This window comes from Anopheles coluzzii, chromosome 2 (assembly GCF_943734685.1).
Source record: "Anopheles coluzzii chromosome 2, AcolN3, whole genome shotgun sequence".
Classification (NCBI taxonomy): domain Eukaryota; kingdom Metazoa; phylum Arthropoda; class Insecta; order Diptera; family Culicidae; genus Anopheles; species Anopheles coluzzii.
The window spans coordinates 107782305-107807536 of record NC_064670.1 but is presented as its reverse complement, the minus strand read 5'-3'; the positions used below and the strand labels follow the sequence as shown (position 1 = coordinate 107807536).

The following is a 25232-nucleotide window of genomic DNA, read 5'->3' as shown; positions in this document are numbered from 1 at the left end:
TCCATATTCCTTTCCGTAATCCAGCTTGTTCAATCAACCTCTACCTCAATTGCTTGTTCATCAACCTCGCGTGATTTATGTTTGCGACATGTGCGTTTAATGGGTTTTGTGTGTGGCAAGACGCTTAGGAACTTTTCGCTTAGAATAGTTCTCAAAACACATAAACTCTCAAACTTTTTAGAACCATGTCTTCTATGCATAGAGAGAACTGCTTCAGTCCGAATGCTGAACAAATCGAAATCTGCCATCAATAGCAACCCGCTCCAGGGCAGTGGTTTGTTCGCATTCGTTCACTCGCTCGCTAAAAACAAGACAATCACAAACCCAGGAATGGACGCTGGCGAACAAGGAAGACCCATTATTTCCGTAGCGAATCTCGCATTGTGCTACGCTGGATCCTTTTCGGAGTACCCGAGCCCGGGCATAAAGCATAAAGCTCCCCGAACTTCCCCCAACCCGCACGCCAATACCCTTAGCAGACCCAAACCTCGCGCGCGATAAACGGCCAACAACCCTGCATTCTCAATTCCTACCAAACAGCGCATCCAACCGCCATCCCACCTCCCGAATAAAACCCACCCGCTTCCTGGGTCCCAGCCAGAGAACCCAACGCACGGATGCTCCACGCTGGAGCATAAAACTTTTATTACGGCAATTTTCATTAATAATGATGCTCCACAGCGCTCTAGCCCGGTCGCCGCGATCAATAACGCTCTACTGCAACTGCGCAAAGTGTCGCGCTGTTTCGCTCGCACACTGTGCGTGCCATTTCGCTCTCTCTCTCTCTCTCTCAAACGCCGAGAGCGTTGGCTGTTTGTGTTGTAGAGTAAGGGCTGCGCTCTAGGGGTGTAGAAGAAGCAGCGGTGAAGGCAGATGAGTGTGGCGAGCGAGCGGAGCGCTCCACTCACCATCATCTCTCAGGGCGCTCGCTGCTGACGGTGCTGCACAGCAACAGCAACGCTCGCACACAGTCAAACGAACGAGCGCGCACCGCTGGTGCTGACGTTGGTATGGGTGTGTTAGTAAGGGGTAGGTTTTTTTATTCGTTTGCGTCCCTTTGCTAGTAGTGGTGATGCTGAGCAGCTTGTGTTTCAGAGATTTTCGGTGTCACACTGCTGCTGCCAGCAGAAAAACGTGATGACGCTGTGTGACGTTGCTGCCTTCGATCGTGCTCGCACTCTCTCTCTCTATCGCTCTCACGGCAAGGGCCACAGCACCGCAAACGGGAACACGCTCTTCATCCCCTCTCTTCAACCCTCATCATCCCCTCGTCGTTTGTGGGAGCAACGTACTTTAAACATTTTCAGTCAGCCTGGGGATACTGGTGGTTGCTTGGGAGGGAGAGGGGCGGGTTGTCCGGTAAGTGGTTGCCTTCTTGAAAAGGGGGCCAAGGAAAGGGTGCGTGCGTGCGTGTGTGTGCGTTCGTTGATGTTGAAGGGATCACCCCAAAAGCGGGGATGAAAATCGATTTATTTGCGCCGCAGCAAAACTTTTACGACGCTTCCTCATATCTCTTTCGCTCACACACACACACACACACACACACACACTCACATACACAGTCACAGTTTCGACCCCTTGGGTTCGTGTGTCCCTGTGAGTTTGAATGTGTGTGCGTACGCATCGTAGTGTACCATCGACGGTGTTGCTTTTGCTCGTTTCGGACGGTGAAATTTCACCTTGGGTTGATTGAGCTGGTATGGGTGAGGTTTGTGTGCGGCATTGTTTCCCTTGGGCGGTTTGATGATGATGACAATGATGCTCACGACGACGATGGCGATGACGATGATGGTGAGGCAACAGCATTCGTTGGTCGGGAATAGCGTGCATGGGGTGACGAAAAAATGGCCATTTTACCGTCTGGTGGCGCGTGGTGATGCTGTCGAATGAAAAGCTGCCATTTAGAACGCAAAAGCGATCCGGTCCCTCGGTTGTGTATGGAGCGAAGAACAGTTTTTGTTCATGAGCCTTTCAGAACTCATCCATTTTTAGGCCCTTGATGTCTGGTTTCCATGTTGGCAGTACATGTTTTAACAAACAATAGATGTTTAGTTCGTTTTTAAGTACGTTATCGTACATTATCAGACATACTAGATAGTAAGACGCGTTAATAGAAAGAAGCTAAATTTATTAAAGTTAAGCAAAGTTAGTTTATCTTATAAAACTATTCATACAAAGCATATCAGCAATCCATCAGAACAGAACTAGGCAGTTGCCCTACAAAACTATATCTTAGACAATGAACAACATTCATGGGACGAAACCTTGCAGCATTACCAAAAGATCAATAGCAATGTCCTACTGAGACAACAAACATCGAACAAAAACCTAATACGACAAAATGGAATCTTTCAAAGCCTCAGACTCCTACTGAGTCTGTTCTGCACATATTTACAAAGCAACATGCTCGTGTTCGAAAGTTGCTGGTCACAAAGCCCTGTGACAGGCAAATTCTCTGGCGGCCTCAAAACATAATCTATAATCGTTGACCTCAAGCAGAAGATTTAGGACAAATAAAACTAAAGTAGTTTCATAAATTTGCAAAAACATAAGTTCATACTCAAGCGCTAAACATTTAATGACAACATGACGGATGTGATAAAAAAGAGATTAAATGCTTAAAAATATGTATACTAACATCTTACATCACAACAACCACAAGGCATACCATCTTGTTTTTATGTTTTAGTTGTGATCTTAAAGTATAATGATAAGCAGAAACCATTTCACGCTACAATAATAAAATAGCGTTTCAATTAATTTTATCATCAAGAACGATGAAGCACACTCATGTCGTTATGAATATTCAAAATTCCGCCTTTGAGTCATTGGAATATCTCAAAAAATCTAGGATCAAACTATTCAAAAAAGCTATACAAAAACCAATGTTGTAAAAATTCTTTGAACTGAAAGGTTTCTGCAAGAGTTTTCAATAGTTCCGATACCGTTGACTGACTGTCTGGACTCTTTATGAGGTTTTTTTTTGTATTTTGTAAAATAAAAAACAAGACATGATCGAATCACTTAATCTAACACGGAGTTCAGAGAACATGCTATTTGTATGAGATATTACGACAACTCACAGAAGCAGTCGCGTGCTACAGCCGTCAACCCGTACGACTCAATAGCATGTCCATCATGGGTTCAAGCCTAGAATGGACCGGACCGTCCTTTTGTTGAAAGGCTTGTAACTGAGTCCCGGCTGCGTTGTTGGTACTGGATAAAGTCTCGAAAGCCTGTACAGGCCGGACAAGTCTGCGTTAGGATGTTACGTCAAATAGTAAAGAAGAAGAAGAAGATGACAAATCCCCTCATCTTCAGGGTTCAAGCCCCTAATGGACCGTGCTTACATACGTTGGACCTGCTATGGGTAAATCAATATGTCACTGAAACCCAAACCCACACTAGTGGTTCAAGCAGGCCTTGACATAAAACAGCCTTGACAAGTAAAAGTGGACAATACGAGGTAGTAAGAAGGTGCAATATGTAATACATCCCTCAAATGCTCAACCTATTGTACATCATGTCTTTGATTTGATATCACTATGGATGTCACAGTATTCAACTCGCACGACTCAACAACATACCTATCGAGGGTTCAAGCCTCGTATGGACCATACCCCGTAGGAAAGACTGACTACTAGGCTGCGTGATAAGTCTCGAAAGCTGGTATAGGCCTATATTATCGTGTAGGCCGTTACGTAACAAAAAGACAATATATGAAATTGATCAATTTAAACTCTTAAGACAATTATGACGAAAGTTATTACAGGTACAGCAAAAAAACCTATACGTATACACAAATAACCACCTTGTCGATTCCATTTTTAAAAGTTACCAAAGCCTGAACCCTGCAGCGCAAGCAACACTACTTCTTCTATTTGGCGTAACGTCCTATGCGGATGTGCCGGCCTATACAGGCTTTCGAGACTTAATTTCTTAAAACGCAGCCGGATAGTCTATCCTTGCTACGTCCATTCTAGGCTTGAACCCATGACGGGCATGTTATTGACTCGGTCGAGTTGACGACTGTACCACGGGACCGCAAGCAACACTACATATGAGTCAGATAATTAGTGAGTTTGGGGATACCCAAGACCATCCTATACCAATTACGACAAAACAAACAATTCAGTAAAACAACGTCTATTCCCAAAAAATCTATTGAATAATATTTTTTTTTCTATCCACCAACGGAACATGGACATTTAACACAATTTTTTTATGTTTTACACAAACATGTTACCACATCACATATACCCACACCAAAACACTTGTCCTTCGGCACGGTATGTGTCATTCCAAATGAAACTCAACTCACTGCGGCCCCCAAAAAGGCCGATTCGATTGGGGTCGATTTCGAAACGTGCCAACTAGAGGCTTCCCTTCCCTTCCCTTTCGCTTCGTGATATTGCCAAGGCGTTGTTGATTTTTGGTGCGTCTTCGCTACCATCACCACCCCACTCCACCACCCTGGTTATGACCGAAAACAGCGCTGCAGGGCCGCTACGAACCCGCTCGATTTGGTGCGGAGCCGGATTGTTAATTAATTAGTGTTGCCTTTGCTCTCAAAAAAGGCCACAACGAGGTGGCGGTGCACCAACAACCACACATACAGAGAGCACTATACGAGCAGAAAAACGATCGCATCTCATCTGAGATACGTATTCGAATCTTTCCGTCGCCTACTTCTTCCCCAATCCAACCCATTTCTTCCACCCATCGCACGGGTGATCGTTTCCGACGGGTGCAGCGCAATTCCCATTGCACATGCAACGCACGTCACCGTGGGCCGTATTGGTTCGGGTTTTAATTGCACTCGACTCGCAGCGGCGGCCGCTGTTTGTGCCGCTGCCTTTCCCGGTAGTGGCAGTTTTACCGTCCTTCCTTCCCTTCAAGCCTCGCCAACAAGCGACAGGACAAGATTGTACGAGGTTGCGATTGCCGGGCGACGATAACGCCAAACTAAAGACGGTGCTGACCATCCTTCATCTTCGCAAGCGACACGAGCTGGTTGCCTTGAAATGCATGTAGCGTTGGTGCAACAAGAGAGAGAGGCTCAAAAAATGTACTTCACAAAGTTTTGATCGAATGCCGCAAGAGTACTAAAAGCGCAATAAAACAATCACTTTGTAGTGTGTGCGATTGGTTTTCTGTGATCACTTTCGGCCTCGGTCGTTTCGAAACCTCGTTGGAGGAACGGCAATAATTTCCAAAAATTCACGTACAACGTATTCTGGATAAAAGAGAATCGTATCAGATGAAAATAAAAAGGTAAGATTAAGAAATAATTATGCTTATGTTTAAATAAAAACATTGAAATTCATTGAACCTAACCGTTTGCCAACTATAGTTCTATTCACTCGTTGTCGTTTAATTACATAGCATAACAATAACATCGATAACTCCATATTATCAACGATAAATACATTGATGATTTAACAAAACACTCTCACAATTAGCGTCTATATTATTCCAAGAATTGGTTTCAGTTACAGCAAACAGTACAGATACGCATTAACTCAGCATTCACTTTGAATTCTGAGAGTGTCTAACAGCTTTTGATCCTATTTTATTCCTGCTACATGCCAATTCAACATGCACAAAGGGCAAACATCTTATCATAACACTCAAGTCTTTTAGCAAGATTTAAAATGTTGCTTTATTATTAATGTGAAAGTCGTTTATTTCCGCACAAGTTGTTTCGTTTTTAATCAAAACTTTCCATCAACTGAGAAAAATTCTTTATCGAACTTGAGAGTATTCAATAATCGAGAATATTCAGAAATTATCCTAAAGGTTACATGTAAATAGTTGTTATAAAATATAAAAACCTTCAACTATATTGCATTACTTCGGTTGAATGTTATCTTCCCGTCCAGCATTACTTGCTTTGTTTGGTAAATTTTCCAAACCTACCATTTGCGCATGATCATTGTTTTTCCTTCTCCAAATCATTCTGCTACAGGATGCAAGCAGCGAAGTATTTTCCGTACTATTACTACGAAGAATTCAAATAGAATATTCCAAGGACTTGCTTTGTACGGCTTCATTGTATCATTTAGAAGGAAACCAATTTTTTGTATAATTTAATACATCAAGATGTGGATTGTTTGTGATGTGTGCCTGACCAAGTCTTGGAATTCCACTGTTAGCAGTATTTTTTTGATTTCTTTTTATTTGCTAGATTTTTACGCCCTAGATCGGACCTTGTTGTCGGACACATTGGTATAATTAGTAGACGCGACGGCTTATACAAGGCCAGATAGAGATCAATTTTCCTTCGACCCTATCTCCCAGAACATAAACCTACCGAGAGAAACAATAACTAAATACAGTAACAGCTGGGCATATTTTACTTTATAAAATGAAAGACAGAGAACCTAGAACAGCCACTTTCGGAGTGACACATAAAAGCAAATTATATGAAAGAAACGATGTAAACCCTTTTTGGTTTTCATGATCAACGAATAAAAAAGTATCGTGAAACTACGCACAATAATGTTTAAGTACACCAAATTGAAGCCTTCGGGTACTCGGAATAACCAAAAACTGATACTCAGAGTTTCTTCTAATGCGCATTCCCCACAGAGCGTATGAACTCATCTGTTCTCGCCCTTCTCGGCATCAATGTAATTTCCCCATTTGTTTAGTGTTTTTGCCTGTTTTATAGACAATTTCAACATTACATTATCGTTGTTATTATAATATTGCTAGCTTTGTAGCAAAATTTTGATTGAAAAAGGTATTTTTTCTATCTAGCCATTACAACGCACATGGAATAGAGCGTATGAACTCATCGGAACTCACCGCTTCGGTTTCCTTGCGCACAATCCTACAACAGCAAACCTAAATCGAGCTTAAGCGAAATGTGTTTTTCTATGTAGTTAACAAATGTAAAAAATATTTTTTATTATTTTTGTGAGAAATAGACTTTTTTGATGATAATTTTTAATTTTTTTCAAAGCATTACTATGAGTACTAAATGTCCCTCATCGAAACTAAAGAATTTGTGCTGATTGGTGGAACTGCTTATCTTGCCAATTATGTTTAACATCGCTCTTCTAGGTTAGAAATTAGAGAAACATAGCAAATTATGTTTACTTTTTTAATAGCTTTTTTCTACAACGAATTGACCGTTCGGAGTTGATCAATCGCCCAGCGTATGAATTCATCGGTACTTTTGCTTTTGCGTCTTAAGCACACTCAAGTATCAGGTAATACTAGAATCGTGCAATCACAAAAATGTACACAAACTGTGATTGTCTTTCTGAATTTCGCATAAAATATTTTAGAAATCAACTCAACCAACAAATCCTGACAAAATTTGCAGCAAACATCCACTTGCATCGCAACACGAAAAGTACAGTACTGTAAAACGTTTTCTTTGCAGTATTTTTGCAATGCGCATGTGCGGGAAGGGAAAAATAAATCCCCCAGATCGAAGGAGCGTCCCTTTTGCGGATTTCCTCCCGAGGGATAAGGCGGAATATTTTTCATGGAGAGGGGAGCAGAAGAAAAAAAGTATTAAAGAAAATTTACTGTATTAAGCTTACGAATAACACGTCTCGACATTGCTGGAAATTTACATTTTTCTACATACTGTTTGGACTCGTCAATATTAACCACTATTATTTATCGTCTAAACAGTGGTTTGTTCAAATACTGGTACCGATTAATTTTACCATTTCAATGTTCAAAAACCTCTCAATAGTACATTATTTGTACAATTGTACATATTACTTAGCAAGTCCCAATCTAGCACCACGATTTCGAGCACTCTAAGGGTAGTTTCGAGCAGTACGTTCGGATCATTGTCGGCTCTGCTTCGGGGTGCTTCGGATTTTCACCCTTCTCAATTTTCGTACCGTTGCCCTTTTATTTCAAACAATTCTGAGAATGCTTAGCTCCGCCCTGTTTCCTAACGCTTAGCATAGAAACGCTTCGATTCGCTCAAATTGTTAGACATGAATTGATGCATTTTAAACAATTTGTTATGTTGTTTAAACTTATGTTTTGAATAAGAGATATCAAAATAATGTAAAAAATGAAAAACTGATTTAACAAACTATCAATTCAACTACAACAATAAAACCCACAAATATGTCTAAAAGCTCTTTTAAAGGGCATGCTAATGCTAACTTGTATTTTGAACATTTGAACACATCAAGAAGCAACACATCCTGCTGGTACAAAACTATCAAACCCTTCCAAACCAAACAAGGGCGGACAAAAAGAGCTTTGAGGTGCCACAGAGCGAAAGCCAACTGTACGCGCAAACGAGTTTTCAGCATGAAGGAAAACAACGTACCGACGGCCGCTCGTTGGAACGAAGCCGTAAAACTGGTTTTTATGCTAATAAGCTTAGCGAGGTACACTTTCGAAAGTGCTGCTTGGAGAAAAAAAAAACTTTTGCGCTTTGCCCTGGATGCCGAATTGTGGGAATTGTGGGGAATATATTTGCAACGCGAGCATTGAAGGTTTTCGGGGTGTTTCGACGCTAATTTAACGATAGACTGACAAGTTGACAAGTGACACTCGAGACGGTTGATTTGTGCTCATTAATCATTAAAGCGTGCATAAGTGCGCAGGAGATATGCTTGACTGTTTCATTACTTCATCCATTGGTATTATGGTGATTAATAATCTACGTTAAAACATTGATTGAAATTAGAAAACTGTATTTTTAACATAATTTGTATTGCAAATATTGAGCTGATTCGATTAAAAAACACACTCACTGTCTTGTTTTTGCTTCTTTATTCCAAATCTTTAACAACGCTTTTGCAAATTTACTACATTTTCTTTACGCTTACATCTTCTAATTAATAAAACCACCCCAAGTCAATGCCACCGTCTTTTCTCTATATTTTCCTGTCTTTTTAAGTTTTTTCAACCCATTTTCTTCATCTTTGTACACTTCCTTGCGCATCAAACAGACTTCTGGGCATGGTTTTGTACAAAAAGTGGATACTTCGGTCTCTCATTTCGCCTTTCTTTGTGCATTTGTTACATCAAACAATTCAATCTACTCTACACAAACAGCCGCACACCGAGTGCGGCCAGCAACGCCGCCGTGGAAAGGACCAGCGTGGCCGCCCCATCGCACGCACCATCGATGCAGGAAGCGAACGCAATCGTGTGCGCCACAAAGTGCTGCTCGTAGCCTCCCGACAGCATGAACGCCCACGGACCGGAAGCATACACGGTCGCATCTTCCCCACCGTCAGCCCCTTCCGCCATCGGGACCAGTGCCGGGCAGGTACGTTCCAGCCCGTTCGGCACACTCTGCAGCACCTCCATCGGGTCTAGCCGACCCGACCCGGTCCGATAGTACGTCGAGTGTGCTGGACCGGTGGCGTAGGTAAGCCCGAGGTAAGGCAACCCATCGGCACTGCTGGTTCCGGCGGCCGTGTCCAACAGGTCCGACGAGCGGGCCGGATAGCCGGGCAGGGAAAGCGTACTCCCCACGTCGTTCATCGAGATGAACAGCGTGTTCTGCTCGTTCGCCATCATGTGGGCCATGTTGAAGGCGTTCGCATAGTGGCGCACCTGGTCGAACGCTTTGCGCGGTGCGTTCTGACCGTGGGCCCGCCGGATGTTACCGTCTTCGACGAACAGGAGGTAGCCGTTGGTGTGTTCCTTTTTCTGCAGCATCTCGAGCGAGTAGTGCACCATGCGGACGAGGGCGGGTGTGACGCTGCCGTTGGCAATGTCCGCACTGAACGGAAGATGGTCGTAGTCGAACAGACCGAACAGGTAGTCAATCTTGGACGTGTCCAGGCTGGCCAGTTCGTTCTGTGTGTGCGAGTGTGGAGGGTAGAGTGAAAAGAAAAGGATGTTATTAAGTATTCAATATTTAATAAAAAGGATATTGAACATTATGCATTTAGACTAGTTAGACACCAATAACAGCATTATTCAACATTTGCGAGATGTTTTTCAACAGCACAGCTGTCACAATTGTATGACAGTTTTTGAAAAAACATCTCGCAAGCGTTGAATAATGCAGTTTAAATTGGAAACACTGTACTCTCAGGTTTGTTACGAGTATTTAACTAAAGTTATCAATGCAAGGTTTTCCAAGTCAGTTTCGAATGTCTTCTTCTTCTTCTATTAAGCGTAACGTCCTACGCGGACATGCCGTCCTATACAGGCTTTCGAGACTTAATTCATTACCACGCTGCCGGATAGTCAATCCTTGCTACGGGGGGACAACCCATTCTAGGCTTGAATCCCATGACGGGCATGTTATGGAGTCGTTCCAGTTGACGACTGTACCACGGGACCGCCAGTTTCGAATGTAAACATTGTTATTCACCGCATGCAAAATGTTGATCCTCGTCGATCTGACATTTCATTTCCATCATAATAATTTTTAATTTCTACAGCATGATTTTCAACACGTCTCAAGCTGGATTGAGTTTAACAGCTCTTTGTGATTTGTTGAAAATCATGTGTTGAAACTGAAATTTCATTTTTTAAAAAAATAAAACATTTGACAGCTGTTGAAAAACATCTTGGATACCATGTTCACCTTTTACATGTGTTCTGGGGAAGGAGTCTGTCTATTTCCGATCAAAGTTATTTTCAGATCGAATTAAAACTATTTTTTTTAAGAAGCGAGTCTCTGTTCAGTCTTGTGATTCTCTTATTTTCATAATTTGTTTTGTAAGTTTTGTGTATAAATTTAAGCTACCAAAGCGCAAGCAATAAGTTACTGAAAGCCCATGCCTGGTGATAGAGGCGGAGCTGGACCGACAATGCGTTGTGCCAACGAAGAAAAATATTTAAAAAATATATTTTAACTAAATAAAATAAATGGTGTTGAATGAAAAACTATACAAACACTGCAACAAATTCATAACATATAAAGAACCATTACCATCGTTTAAACCAAATTACACATTTCACACCTTCTATTAAACAGCATATTTGCCACATAATACTCTCCTCGAACGACCCAATCCGTTCTTTTTTTTGCAATTTTGTTCAACATTTCGCTCCTTCCGCCGATAACAAAAGTACGAGAACAATGCGAACATCCGGCAAGAGGGACATCCGGCGAACACACACGCACACACACACACAATACATCCTTCACACACAGAGATAAAGCACTCTGTTCCGTACGCGATATTGCTTCGCCGCTAAATGGGATTGCAAATCAAATCAAATAACCTGGCAGCACGAGCGCGAAGGACGACGAGGGAGGACGAACTCAACGTTTTCCACTCAAGCGAGGGTGTTTCCGGTGGTATGTGTGTGTGTGTGTGCGTTCGTTTTGTACCACATCACATTCAGCAGCGGGAATGGAAGAAAAAATGAGAGCGAGAAAGAATCACGTCGACGTCAGGCTGGCCGCATCATTACGCTGTTTCCAGCTGCAGTTACGCTTTTAAAGCGAGGGTTTGGTGTTTGCTTGCTTGCGAATCAAACTAGATAGGGCAAAACTAAGAAGGGCAAAGCGCGAGCAAAACGAACCAAAGTGGGAGGGGTGAAATTTAATAAATATTTAAAATACTGATTAAGATTCGGACCCCTCGATGTGCCATGTTTCGGCGTCTCGTCGGATGCCTGCCGGATGCTGTGGTGCTAATTGAACGGCAGGGCAAGGGGAGTCAAACAAGACAAACTTTTGTAGCACATGCAGCGTCAGAGTCAGTTTTTATTCGATTGTCCTGTTCGGAGGGAACAGTGTATGCTCTCGTTTAATTGGGAATTAGGTGCTCGGGAAGGGTTAGAGTAGTATTGATAGAATTTGTAGTGCATGTGGGCTAATTGTAACTTTTGCAACGATATGCGTTTTGTGTGCTATTCAATGGTTTGTTTTGTTAGTTTGATGGATTATCTACTTACACTCTCATAAATGCCGTATAACTTGTGTAAACGGCTTGTTCGTGTATATTTACAAGTTTACTTGTTAATTCTATCAGCTACGAGAATTGTTACACATCTTATGAATTTGATAGTATTTGCAAGGTTCTGCAAAAGCTAGTTCTAACAATGACTACTGCTAATTCAAGATGATCAATTATGTCCATTCAGCTAAGAATTACTCAGTATTAGGTGAAGCTCTCAAAAGATTTGTATACACCATCCATATAATTGTACAGTATTATGTTACAGTTAGTCTATTCCCGAGAAAGTTTGTTATCGGATTACGTGGTGTTGGAAATGTGTAGTTTATAGGATATTCAATTTATGCAGATATTCCATTTGTGCTGATGGTTTTTATGCTTTGGATCTGCAGTAGAAGTAATAGCAGAAGTAGTAGTAATAGTAATGGTAGAAGTAGCTGTGACTGTATTAGTAGTACTGGAAGCTTTAGCAATATTACTATTAGTGGGGCCCTTCACAGTTCTAATCAGCTTTTTGTATGAAGTTTGACAGTTGGAGGCTGAAATTATGTAAACACTCCATTCAAAACCACACATAAAACTAGCCTGCAATTTTCAGTCTAGATTATTCTAGCCTCAACGTTAGATTCGAGTACCTGTTCGAAAAAATGGCAAAACACGGTGTTATTAAAGAGATCAGGTGGTAGAATCTAGAATCAAAGTGTATGTAGTTCAGGTGGTTTGATATCATTTTTATAACCAATTTTGAACATCCCTTTTTGACAGGACGGGTGAAAGCTTTTGCTCAAACAAGCTTTCTAGAGGCTTGACGAATACACAAAACACTCTTAAAATCTACTTTCAGAAGCAGAAGCGATAAAAATTCATACACCAGAAGCCTTCTATATTCATACAGCCTTGGGATAAGCCCTCCTGTATATTATACTCACTTAGATAGCTGCTCGAAAACTGCTATACAATGCAAACAGCTTCAGTCTACGAACTTAAAACGGAAAGGCCCCCAATAATAGCATTAGTCGAAATAATAGAAGTATTAGTATTATTAGTAATAGTGCCAGAAGTAGTAGCAATAGTATCCGAGTTAATATTAGTAGTTGTAGTAGTAGTAATAGTAGTATCTATAGTAGTAGTAACAGAATAAATAGTAAAAGTTGCAGTACTTGCTGTAGTAGTTGTAGTAGTAATAATAGTATAAGTATTAGTTGTAGTATTAATTTTTGTATAATTCATGGTCGCATAGCATTACGTTGCATTCATATTATAAAGTAAATTTTTATAGTAGAGCGTCATTCTCTTTGCTAATGAAGTTTAAAAATCATGAATAGGTTAAATAATTCATTATTAAAAGTCATTCCCCTTTTGGGGAAAAAATACAAAAATAATCCTATTTGAACAACTTAAAAGCAAAAACTATATCCTAAGAGTGTTAAAGAAATATAAATCATGTAAGTAGACAACGATTACAAACCATACTGCAAAGAAAAAAAGGAATACTACGAAACCATCCGTCCTTAATTCATTCTGACGAAACTACCATAGTAGGTCTAGGGATGCCTTATCCATTAGCAGGCTTCTTATCAGCAACCTAATTGGATTTTCCGTTGCGGGATAGTCAGTCTTGCGTATTGAAAGTTATGCCCATATAGGGGGTTCAAGTCATGACGGGCATGTTTTGTTGGATCGTACATCTTGTCGAGCGTCCCCCTAAAGAGTTAGGTACATACACTACCCTTAACAAAGAGCTTTTTGTTCTCTTTTGTCCTAAACTTCGTTCCCTTATCGAATATGCAACCTCTATAGAATGATAGTACAGTGTTCGTGAAAATCACTCTATTCCAAAACCATATCTAATCAATGTATCACACTTTAATGCGCTTACTGACATGTCTTTAGGGAACAACAAAATTAAGCTGCACCAAATTAACACTCAATCAACTAGAAATTAAGTACAATAATTATCATAGTTTACTGTTCATTTATCGTGGAAATAGACAAAAGTTTTGAGAGCGAATTTACACTATAAATGAATCCTTACACGTTTAGTTGGAATGGATACACGAATGTTATACGAACTGGAGCATCCGTCCATTTCAACTTAAAGAAATACAACTTTTACACTCACGCACATTCCAACACCGTCTGACGCAATTGTAATCAATTCAGTACAGAAGTGTACTTAATCGAGAAGCTTTCACACATCCGCAATGCACCAGCAGCCTGGCTAGACCGCAGCCACCAAGGTAATCGATGCAAGCCGCGATTCGTGCCGAGGACAGCCATCGGCCGGATTGCGTACAGCCGCACGTGTGTGCCGCACCCTTAACCCTCTGTGCAAACATTTGCTTTTAATTGGTTTTCTGCGGTCTAATCTCGATCTCGTGGGTGCCCGGGGCAGGAGCTCGAGAAAACAGTACCAGTACCAGACCGAACTGAAGTCATCGTCGCATAGGGATGCTGTTGCATTGCGTGCAGTTTCGATGTTTCGCAAAAGTTGCGAAAAGAAATTAAAGAAGCTCGTTGTTTATAACATCAGCTAAACCAGCGCCCAACACCGAAAACAATAAACACATTGATGGGGAATGTGAACGGTGGGCGGTTGTGTGGGGTTGTGTGTGTGTGTGTAGCGGGAGAGTTTTATGTCTCAATAAAAGTCGGCGGCATTTGGTGGCGTACGAGACCGGCCCGTAGCCACACTTTTATACCGTTAATTAATGGCAATGATCAAATTTAATGAATTTCTCCTCCTCCTCCTCTTCCCTTTTTTCTTTCTGTCGGCAGTGTTGCTGCTTTGCGCCCGGTGTGCTGTGTCGCTTCGGAGTAGCACCGCAAGGAATGCCAAAGTTACGAATAAAAGTATTTTTACAACTGTAACTGCTCGGGCGGGGTGAGGCACAATTAAGGAAGATTCCAGGCAATCATTTGTGCTTTTTTTTGTTGTTCTTGTGGTTGGTGCGAAATTGGCTTGCAAGCGAATAAGCAGCAACTTTTGGGGATCGGAATGGCGAGGAAAAACAGAAATTTCTAATTGATTCCTATAAAACCTGAACATTATGTAACACTGGCAAAAAGAGTAATTAAAAAAAATACCGCGATGTAGCGAGAACGATTAAAAGGAAATAAAAATTGGGGAGGTAAATTTTGTCAGTAATTTGTAGTCAAATTAAATGATTTTGACGTGTTGGCCGCGCTTTTCTCATTTGCGGATCTTGTGCGTTGAACAGTTTGATAGTTTGTTACTTTTTAAAGCATTTTTTTTTGAGAAGTTTAAAGAATCAAAAACACTTTTCTACTGTTGGAATTTAGTTTCTTGCTGCTATAATATATGAACTTCTAGCTTAAAAGCAATATTGTATGTTTTGAAAATTATTCAACGGTTTATTTGAATAAAACAAATGAAAAGTTTTCTAATTGGAAATTACATATTGAATGACCAGAATTTGATATTTAAAGAATTAAACTCCAAGCAAATGTTTGAAATTGCCTGCTGAAAACTTCTCATGCAGCTGGTCATCTTTATCAAGCTCCCTTTGTTTGATATTTATTCTGATAAAAAAACACAATTCTCTTCTCGAAATATTCGTTTTAACAGTTTTCCTTCACCACGACACACTGTTCTTGCACATCTGCACACCGCCCAAAAGTACCGGCACAAACGACGGTATGGTCGTATCCACAAAAAGCAACGACTTTCGATCGGGCAGCAACAAATTTCGCAACATAAATTCCAATAGCAGCAGGCGCACTCACCGCAAGATTGACACAGGGAATATAAAAATCTGATAACAATCTCACACCCTCATCCCACCCGAATGATTGACAATAAAGACCGTGTGATCGTGTATGGCTGGCTGGCAAATATTAGAATGCCAGTCGCTGACCCTGAATGCAACTGCCCGCCGAAAGAACGAACGATCGAAATAATAATAATGAATAAAGTGTGCGAGATGCGCTTGGTTTTCTCTTTTTTTGCGGTCCTTCCCAACGTTCGCCGTACCGCAGAACGTGACGATAAACTTCAAACGCGTCCACCTTCAAACGGAAAGCGCAAACCAGCCGGGGCGCGGCCAAAGCGTCCGTTCTTCCTCTTTGGCGACACGTTTGCGCGGCACGTTCGGGCAAAAACCCGAGAATGGAAACGAGGAAACGACGTGTGAAATGCACTTGCGGTGCAATTCGTGTGCAGTTTTGCAAAGCTCGTTCGATCGGTGTTATTATAACGTACGACCCGGTCGACTGGGGAAGGCGACAGGAACTCCCAAAGCTTCTATATACTATAATAACAATCTGCGTACTGGTGGTACGTTTACGAATTTGTGAATTTTTGGTAGAATTTTTGGGGAAAGAGTGAGCAATAGCTAGAGTTAAATCAACAAAAACTCTTATGGGAACAGCTATGAATGTAAATTAGTAAAAGTGTTTTTAACAAAAATGGTTTTATTATTCATTAAAGAAACTTGAAATAAAAAATTATAAATTAAAAAACGATATATTTTTATCACTTTTCCCAAACACTTTATGTTGTAATCAAAATAAAAAAAAAAACCTCAACGGAAGTCCGAACCGAACCGAGAGCAGCCCTTCTCATCAAGACCGCTTTAGCTTTCCTACCGCATTCATGCATTCCCGTATGACCCCACTCCATTCCCCCGTCACTCCCCCATCCCCGCACACCTTATCTGCCAATATCTTTCGAATTAAATCGACCAGCGCATTGCACCTTCGCGCTAGGTGTGCCAATCCGTTCCGTGCTGCGGTTCGGTTTGCACGTTCGCTCGTCGTTGACCACCACCGACCGATGTGCACGCCAGTGGCGGCGGCAATTGACGTGCCGAATGATTTATATCAGCCATTTTACACCGTCCCGAAACACAGCCACATTCAGCGGCCGAAACGAGCCAGAACACAGAAAACGCATCGCCACGATAAATCAAATCCAAACCGTGTCCTGCGTGTGGGTCCCAGGGAGCCGTCCCGTTTGGAAGCAATGCTAACGCAGGTTCGGGATGGGAAGTCAATGGGAATAGGTTTTGTTTTGGTATTTTTTGTTATTTTGGTTTCTCCCTGTTATGCCCTGTTTGATCGGTTTGTCCTTGGGTTTATAGGCGCCGGACTATTGGGCACGAGAAGTGATTGAGCGATAAGGGCAGATTTTGAACGATTGGGCAATTATTGAAGGTGCAGGATGGGAATATTCTAAGCGTCCAGACGCCCAACGAGCCAAGCGGAGGCAATTTATAAGGTAATTTAATACCTTCGTGTTCCTATGCTTTGAAGACAGTTGTCATATCAAAAAGCTTTATATTTTCTTTATTTTTAAGATCAAGGATAAATAAGTTCGTTCCTAAAATTCAACTCGATAGGAACGGCAGACACTGAATTCGCTCTTCTGTATAGGCTTTAAATGGGTCAACTACACTCTTTTCTCCAGATTATCACGTTCTCGTGTATATGTCTATGGACAGTTCGAATAAATATTTTCATAATTCAATCTGAGGGCAATTCATACAGCAAAACCTAGCCAAATAGGTTCTTTCATTCGTTTTTTCATTCAATGAACTTGAATCTTCCGACGAGCTGCACTAAAACAATCCAAATCACTTCGTTTTTTCAAAAGTGTTTGAGAACAGATCCGTTAATTCTCTCTAGTTCCCTCTAGAATGTCTTCAAAGGCACTTTAAATTGTTTGAATAGTTTATAGAGGCTTTGGCTCCAACGGAGTTCTTTCGCCTCAAAAGGCACTTTAAATACTCCAAATTTGGTACGAGAAATAACTCCCAAAATTTCCAACCCCAAAACTACTAAAACAACATCAACTTTAAGCTCATTCGCTCGAGCACACATTCGCTCATACGGTTTCAAAATTGCCACAAAACAAACACCATTCATCAATCCTACTGCCCAACAACTTACTTTAGATCATTTGCAAACGAAAGGAACATAAATTACACGAACCGGTCTCGTGCAATCATCATACCCACCCGCAGGATGGGTAGTTGAATTTCAAAAACCCGAGCCAAGTATGGTTCTTCAAAAGAGTTTTGAGTTGTTTTTTTTTTGTTTAAATACAGACATCCAACAGCCCATAAATCATGGAGGATTTTATCGAAAACTGTCGGGCTTTGGTGAGCGCGCCCGCGCGCGAGATACGGCGAGGCGAACAGCGAGCGCGTATTATGTCTTTATTAGGTGATGTGGTTCCACTCGAAAGTGGAATCACTTGGCACGATACAAAAAACACAAAGAGCCTCACAAAAAGAAAGCAGTTCCGGGTGGAATGATAAATTAAAACCAAACAAGCACAATAATCCTTCCAAATCGCTCTTCACGGCTGTGTCTCCGCTGTGCAGTTCCGAGATCGAACTCACCCACGGAACTCTCTCTCTCTCTATCGTTAATGGTGTTTTGTTTGGGAGTTTGGTGTCGATAAGCGGACCTTCTTCCACTTGTGTAGAAAAATTGGATTCGAGATAAACTTGTGCACGTGATAATGGCTTTTCGTACGTGATTTTCCTACGTTTCTTAAAATGCATCTCCAAACCCGGAGCTCCCGGACTCCCCAACTCAGTAGAACGCTTTGTGGAATGGTGGAATGGTCCCTTTTCTAACAAAAATAAAAACACTGTTTCTACTCCCCGCATCGATTGCTGGCCATTTCCATGCACATTCGAAATGTAGTCGTAAAAGTTTTTCACTTTATGATGCCCCAATGGTTGTGAGGACGATGTGTTTCTCTCTCGAGACCGATTTGCTCGGGAGGTCATAATAACACGGATCAATTATGTGTTTGGCGAGCTGAATAAATGGATTTTCCAGCTAAAGGGAAACGTAAACGATCGTTTGGAACAGCTCTGCCACGAAATCTACCATTTATAATGATGCTACTACTGCTGATAGTAGACACGGTAGAAGCCGTAACAAGGTAGCTACACTAAAGGTGCGCTTGTGTCTTACTTACCACGGTAGTGATGTACGTCGCATTCGCTCCCGCTTTCGATTGTTTCCACTCGTTGATGAGGTTTTTGCCATCGGTGCGCAGTCCCCGCTGACCGGATGGGTCCGTCTCGACGGTGGGGAGGAAATGTTTGCGCCCTCCACCCAGAACCACCTATTGAGCGTGTTGCGAAGAAGCAGCAAGAAAAAAAAACATAGCAAAATGAAACACACATTAAAGCACGAGCGAAGCAAGTGGGGCAGCAAAAATTTGTCTCGCACCTTAAACTGCTTGCCAATGTCACCGTGAATGAGCTGATGAGCAATGTCCGGTACGGTGGCGGTATTGCATCCGCCAGCACCAACGTCCGCATCGTTTTCCCACCGACTGTCCGGGCTGTTCGCGTACAAGGCTGCGTTCGAGCCGGAGGTCACGCGAGACGTTGTCGCAAAACCTTTGGGTTGGGAGGAAATGAGTGTGTTTTATAACGTTGTTTGGAATCAAAACATTATTTTTCATATTTTTTGTTCTATAACTTTATAGAAACTTTATAAAATGAAATAGTTCAATAAAACCATATTATAAATAAAAGTAGTTATTGTTATATAAGTTATTTAAGTATATAAGTTATTTAGTATATTGGATAAGTTATTTTTATAAATCAGGAAAAAGTCTTAAAGAAAATAATAAATATGAAATGAAAACTAAAACGTACTAAACGTACTGATATGTACTAAAACTAACTTAACAATTCACTATACTTAACTTAACTTAAAATATAATCAACAATTTAGTTAAATACTTTCTGTTTTCTTACTTTGGTCATCCGTTCTTATATTATTCTTTTGCTTTACGCTCTTATAGTATAGGTCCGCTATTTCTGAATAAACTAAAAATTCTGAATTTGAATGAATTTACTGTTTGCTTAACTGTTTATGTTTCATTCTTCATTTTTAATTTAATCTTCAAATGAAAGTAGAAATGTATAGATTCATTCATTTTTAAAATTAAAAGGCGTCAGTATGTACGTCAATATACAGGGTTTTCCAGGGGTTCTCATAGTTGTGGGACACTTCCATGACTCTTTCTTATGGGAAGTGAATTTCATACGTTGGAATTTGGACTCTAAGCCACCCTTTTTGAACAGGCTCCTTGAAAATTCGTATTGGATTTGTCCAACAAGGATGCTATAGAGTCCAATTCCCAATAACATTAAGTTCATTTCTTGCAAGAAAGAGTCAATAAAGTGTCCCACAGCTATGAGAACTCCTGAAAAAACCCTGTACCATACAAGCGAGTTATGAAGTTTTACTACTAAAGGAGAAAATCATCTGTTCAATCGGAACAGCGTGAGAAAACGATAAAATCACAAAAAGATCCTTTTTTTCCCATACCGGGAATCGAACCCGGGCCTTCCGGGTGAGAGCCGGATATCCTAACCACTAGACAATATGGGAGATGTTACTTTCCGCTTTCTAACAACGTAGTTGATCATCGTTTGTTTGCTTTACTGATCTCACTTTTGATACGGTTCATGAAACAAGCAGAGGCGTTAGCTGCGCTTCTGCTCAGTCCATTCACTTCAATCAAACGCTCTATAAATAGTTAGTCAGTTTGCGCATGCCTGCTAAAACATAGTTATTATTAGACTGATTTGCTTGTACTGATTCTTACTGCAGGAAGGAAATATTACACAGTTGAACAGTTTAACTGCAATCGATGTTCTATAAATCACTGACATTGCTACAACCTGCTAGTATATTAGTATTGAGTTACAACACTACCCCAAAGCGATCAACACTAAATCTACTTCTGCGTCAAGTGAAAACACTTACCAACCGCTTTGCCCGCCTCGAGCGCCCATTTGGCAATGGAGGCCAGTTGTTTCGCCGGATCCATGGCACACTCGCCCCGGCGGACCGTCGGATCCATTGCCACCGTGCCGAGGTTCGATTTCACACCCGTCAGAAAGGCTGTCCCGGCGCAGGCACTGTCCGGCACGCGGCTATCGACGCAGTACGTCTGTCGTGGCGAGGGAGAAAGCAAGCAGAGAGAAAGCTACATAAAAACGGCCTTTCCAGTACGAAACACGCTTCCAGTGTCCCCATGGCACTGGGATAAATAATGCTCTTCCCATTCTGGGTGGGCTCGGGTGGCTCAGCTGAAAAGCAAAACAAATCCATTCACTACCATAGCTCGGGAAATAGCGCGGCCCATCAACACCCGGGTCGCTAAGTTGGGCATCCGAACGAAACGCCAGCGCGACTAAGTGGCCAATTTATGGTGGCCTCATCCTACGTTACGGAGCTGGGGAGAGTCCGGTGGGAATTTTTACGGTCTCAAACTCTAGCTCACACACCATTCGTTCGGGAAAATGCGGAGAATGACGCTACAAATCATGGTCCACTGGTGTACGTACACTCCGTTCATTCCGTTCTTTTTTCGAACGCTTCCCCCGTTCCCGAACCGTACTCGAAAACCATGTGTTTCCAATCAATAACCGGAAAAATAGAATAGAACCCACCGGAGCGCACCGTGCACGGTCCCATTCCAACGTGTCATCGTACAATTGCTTTGCCGGCCCCATCATATTTCCCGCCGTGTGCGCTCTTCTTCGTGTGCGTCGATCGAAAACATTTTCCCCAATCGATTTACCGGACGCGCGCGTGTGTGTGTGAGGGGCATGGTGCAATTTTCCCACCCCATCCAGGTTTCTTCGCTCTTGCCAGCACTCATTCGCTCGTGCGGTCTATCCCTCTGGCGGCGTGTTTCCCTTCATGCGAGAAAACGTGCACTAGTGGTATTGAGCATTTTTCTGGCTGAGTGAAACCAGCACGCATGGAACGGTTCCAAAACGACCCGAAATGAATGAAGCTTCCGGGCAGACAATGATCCTTTTTTTCTCAATACTTTGGAGGAAACTTTTCTAGAAAAGAGTAGAGTTTCTGCCCTAAAATATCATTAATTGTAACAAGTGTGTTATAACTTGCCAAATTTAAAATTTCAATCTAACTAACAATTTAAATTCAAAATAATTTAAATTAATTAAAAATAAGGTAAGAGATTACCAACTAATGTATGACAATCGAACATGCAATCTGAATATGCAATGTAATCTGAATCCAAGAATTAACTTTAGAAAGGTGTGAAAAATTAAATGCTTTTATATTTTTCAAACGATGTATCGTACAATTCGAAACATCGATTACCACACTAGAAACTGTCGAAAAAGCGAAGATTCTGTACTGTCAGGGACGGATTGACATGTCATATACCCTAAGTGGTCACACTAATCAAGGTCCTGTTGCTGCGTCTACGCGGAAGTTTGATTAAGGGATTCTCAACTAAAGAGATAGCAAAAAAGCGGATCTCCAGGACCCTAAGCAGCCTATCACATTGCGTAGTGGCTCATCGAACCCTGTATTGATTGTATCCATTTTTCGGTCATTTGATTCATAATAAAAAAAACAACAATGCTTTATTTTCCATCAATGCACATTCGACAAATCCAATTGAGAATATATGAACAACAATTGAAGTACTTCACAGAACTTTATCATACGTGAGCATTTCATCGAATTTGGTGAGAAATAAGAAGTCTTTAAACATTAAATTTGCAAAGAGTCGCCCGAACTTTGGAAAGAGCTCAAATCTAAATAGCCATTCAAGAGGAATTCCTTCCAAATCTATCTACACTTGAAAATAATGATACTTTGTAAGATAACATTAAATAAAATAAATCGATTCTTGTTACTTTCTCCTCAATGTGGTTCAAACGAACCACAATCACCTCCTGGTTCCATTTTTAAATCCAATCCAATCCTGTTAGTTAGTATCGTTTTCCAACCCCAATCATCATATCGATAAAAGGAAATAGTCTAATCGAAAACAAGTTCAATTTCATTCCAACTGGATTTCATGAGACCGGATGGTGCCTACACTAAAAACCAGGCACCTACACTTCCCAGGCCACAGCTGTCTGCTGTCTTCCCCAATTCGCAACAGACATACAAAGAACAGGCAAAAAAAGCGATACAATGCAGCAACATCCAATACTTACCCGTGCATTTCCGCTCCACTTCAAACGCTCGAAGGCAAACGTTTCATTGTCGCCCCCGTTGTAGTACCGGGCCCCAGTCACGGTTGTCTGGGACATGCCCGCCCCGACGAACACCATGATGTTTTTGGCAATGTTCTGTGTGGCATGGTGTGGCGGCCCAAAGGATGCGGTCCAACGGAGCGTAAATCGGTCGGTGTGCAGCACAGAAAAACAGTTGCGGGGAGGATGGAATTAAGAAAAACGAGTATTAGAGACTTGAATGAAATGAATTGGTAAGATTTTGCCAGGAAATTAAAATGTATGGTGTATTTTAAACTAAACACAACGAAGATTTGTGTACCGACAACGGTGCCGCATATCGCTTTGGTCATATACACTTCATATGGTTGCAAATTGGTGGAAAGAGTTGGGAGAGGAATGGTTTGCATTACATGGCCGAAACGATATACCGCACCGGTGCGTACGAGCGATGCTTATCTGTAAATTCAAGGATATTCTTTGTATTTTAATGAATATTGAAGATGAATCTTAATGACATCTAATATTGATAAGAATGTGTGTTAAGTCTACGCTTAATTTATCATCGAAGACACTAGCTCCTATTTAATATGATCTTTTAAATAGTGAATCATCTCTTCTGTGTACGGATCAAATTGAAAAACTTGTTCTAATAGCCATCTGCATCCCAGAATTAAAGCTCTTCATCCAATATCACAAATCCGGCCATTCTTAGAACCATTTGTATGAAGGCAAAGTCTAAATCATCTAATTTAAGGCCTGATTCTGTCTAATGCTTTTTGAAGCAAGTCCTCCGCTTTTATCGTTATCATTCAACCTATGGTTAGAGATGCTATTTGAAGAGTAGAACTAGCTCATTTCGATTGGTCACGATACGCAAAAATCAACTTTTTGGCTAAATTTATGAAAAAATTGTTCAACAACTTGTTCTCAAGCTTGATATCTGAAGCTTGTATCAGCACCAACTGGCTTGTACACACGAAATTATACCAATGGCATGTAGAAAAGCGTGTAAATTCCATAAAAGAAATATGTAGGACCCATAAACTGGGAAGTTTCCTGTCTATTTAACATTCAACCCCGTATAATATACAGGAGTTTCCCAAAGAAAGACGATAACGAGTACCTTCTTTCAGTGTCCACCTGTCCAACCATTATTAAATCGTTTGCCAAAGCCACTCTATCAATACAAACGATAACTTTAGTTTCTACTGTTTCTGAACTGCAATCAAACACAAACTATTAATTCATTTTTAATTACATATCAATATACAATTACTCAATCCACTACTCAACCGATTGTCTGATAGCAACGCTTAATTCAGTTCAATTCCTTTATGACCCATTCGATCGCAATGCACATCTTCACTTTCCGCGATAAGCAAGAAACGATAGGAGCAAAACGGCACGACCGTTCCCAGCTGTCCGTTATCGAAATTGAATCGGTAATTTTCAAACTGGATCATCGGATATTACCACACCGGATTGCCTGTTGATATGCCCCTGGCAAACGTTCGCGATTCAGCAGTACAGGAGTTGAGGGAGAAGAAATCAGCGGTAAACTCATATCTCTAAGCTGCTATCACGATAAGCTCTTTCCCAATCACCCGCCCCATGTACATCATTCTTATCTTTTTGTTGGTTATGTGCTTCATTGAATGAGTGGATTCATTCATAAACATCATAGCAGAATGGTGCTACTTTTCACATGATTTGCATTCAATTTCATTATGCTACGTTTAACGCCACTGCGTTTCTGTCACAGCAAAGGAGTCACACTTTCACAGCACAAAGTAATAGCTAATCGCATAACACACACACACACACAAAACGATAATTACAATCTTCTGCATCGTGTAGTCCTTCTTCTCGTACAGCAGCTCGTGGGCCATATGCTTCCAGTGGTGAGCATCGTGCTCTTCGTGCCCTTTGACCTGGATCCAGGAAGAACCGACTGCCAGGATAAGCAGCAGGCTCAGCAGAGCCTCCCAAGCGCCCCAACGGTTCATGAGTGTCCCGTTTTGGTTTTGGACTGTCACTTCTCGAACACTTGCCGCGCGTTACCGATCGTGAGCCTGCCGTACCTGTAGCCGTACTAACTGTTGCCGTATGCAATGCCGGTCCGTTTTATAGGCATCTGATAAGATTGTTCCGATTGCTTGATGGACAGCAATCTGGTACCGATTCTGCAGCATGCTACAATCAACGGCCGCAGAGCTGAAATGCAACAAAGTAGAGTGTATCTTTTAGACGACAAAAGCTTAAAGTCTGATTTGAGAGAAAGAAATCCTGATCAAACATATAAAAATGTACGTGCTTATTTTGAACCTTAACATTTTCAATGCACTGGTATGTAAACAAG

General features: G+C 41.4%; 1 protein-coding gene and 1 non-coding gene across 2 annotated transcripts; both read right to left on the bottom strand.

Moving 5' to 3' along the window:
- Positions 1–8741: 8741 nt before the first annotated feature.
- Positions 8742–24974, bottom strand: LOC120950463 (membrane-bound alkaline phosphatase-like). The gene is made up of 6 exons (XM_040368493.2): positions 24712–24974; positions 22853–22987; positions 20628–20814; positions 19074–19246; positions 18817–18966; positions 8742–9798 (listed from the first exon to the last, which is right to left on the bottom strand). Exons 1-6 carry the CDS (start codon positions 24877–24879, stop codon positions 9034–9036), a joined length of 1578 nt encoding a protein of 525 aa, XP_040224427.2. The 5' UTR covers positions 24880–24974; the 3' UTR covers positions 8742–9033.
- Positions 20178–20249, bottom strand: Trnae-cuc (transfer RNA glutamic acid (anticodon CUC)). Its single transcript has one exon. It is a non-coding gene; the product is annotated as a tRNA-Glu (tRNA).
- Positions 24975–25232: the final 258 nt, after the last annotated feature.

Excerpts from the sequence above, each read along its gene's own strand:
- LOC120950463 (XM_040368493.2), bottom strand. The coding sequence starts at position 24,879 with ATGAACCGTTGGGGCGCTTGGGAGGCTCTGCTGAGCCTGCTGCTTATC. Across the intron at positions 20,815-22,852 it reads AGTGGAGCGGAAATGCACGG|ACGTACTGCGTCGATAGCCG; the intron begins GTAAGTATTGGA and ends TCGCCACGACAG. Across the intron at positions 18,967-19,073 it reads ACATTGGCAAGCAGTTTAAG|GTGGTTCTGGGTGGAGGGCG; the intron begins GTGCGAGACAAA and ends CACGCTCAATAG.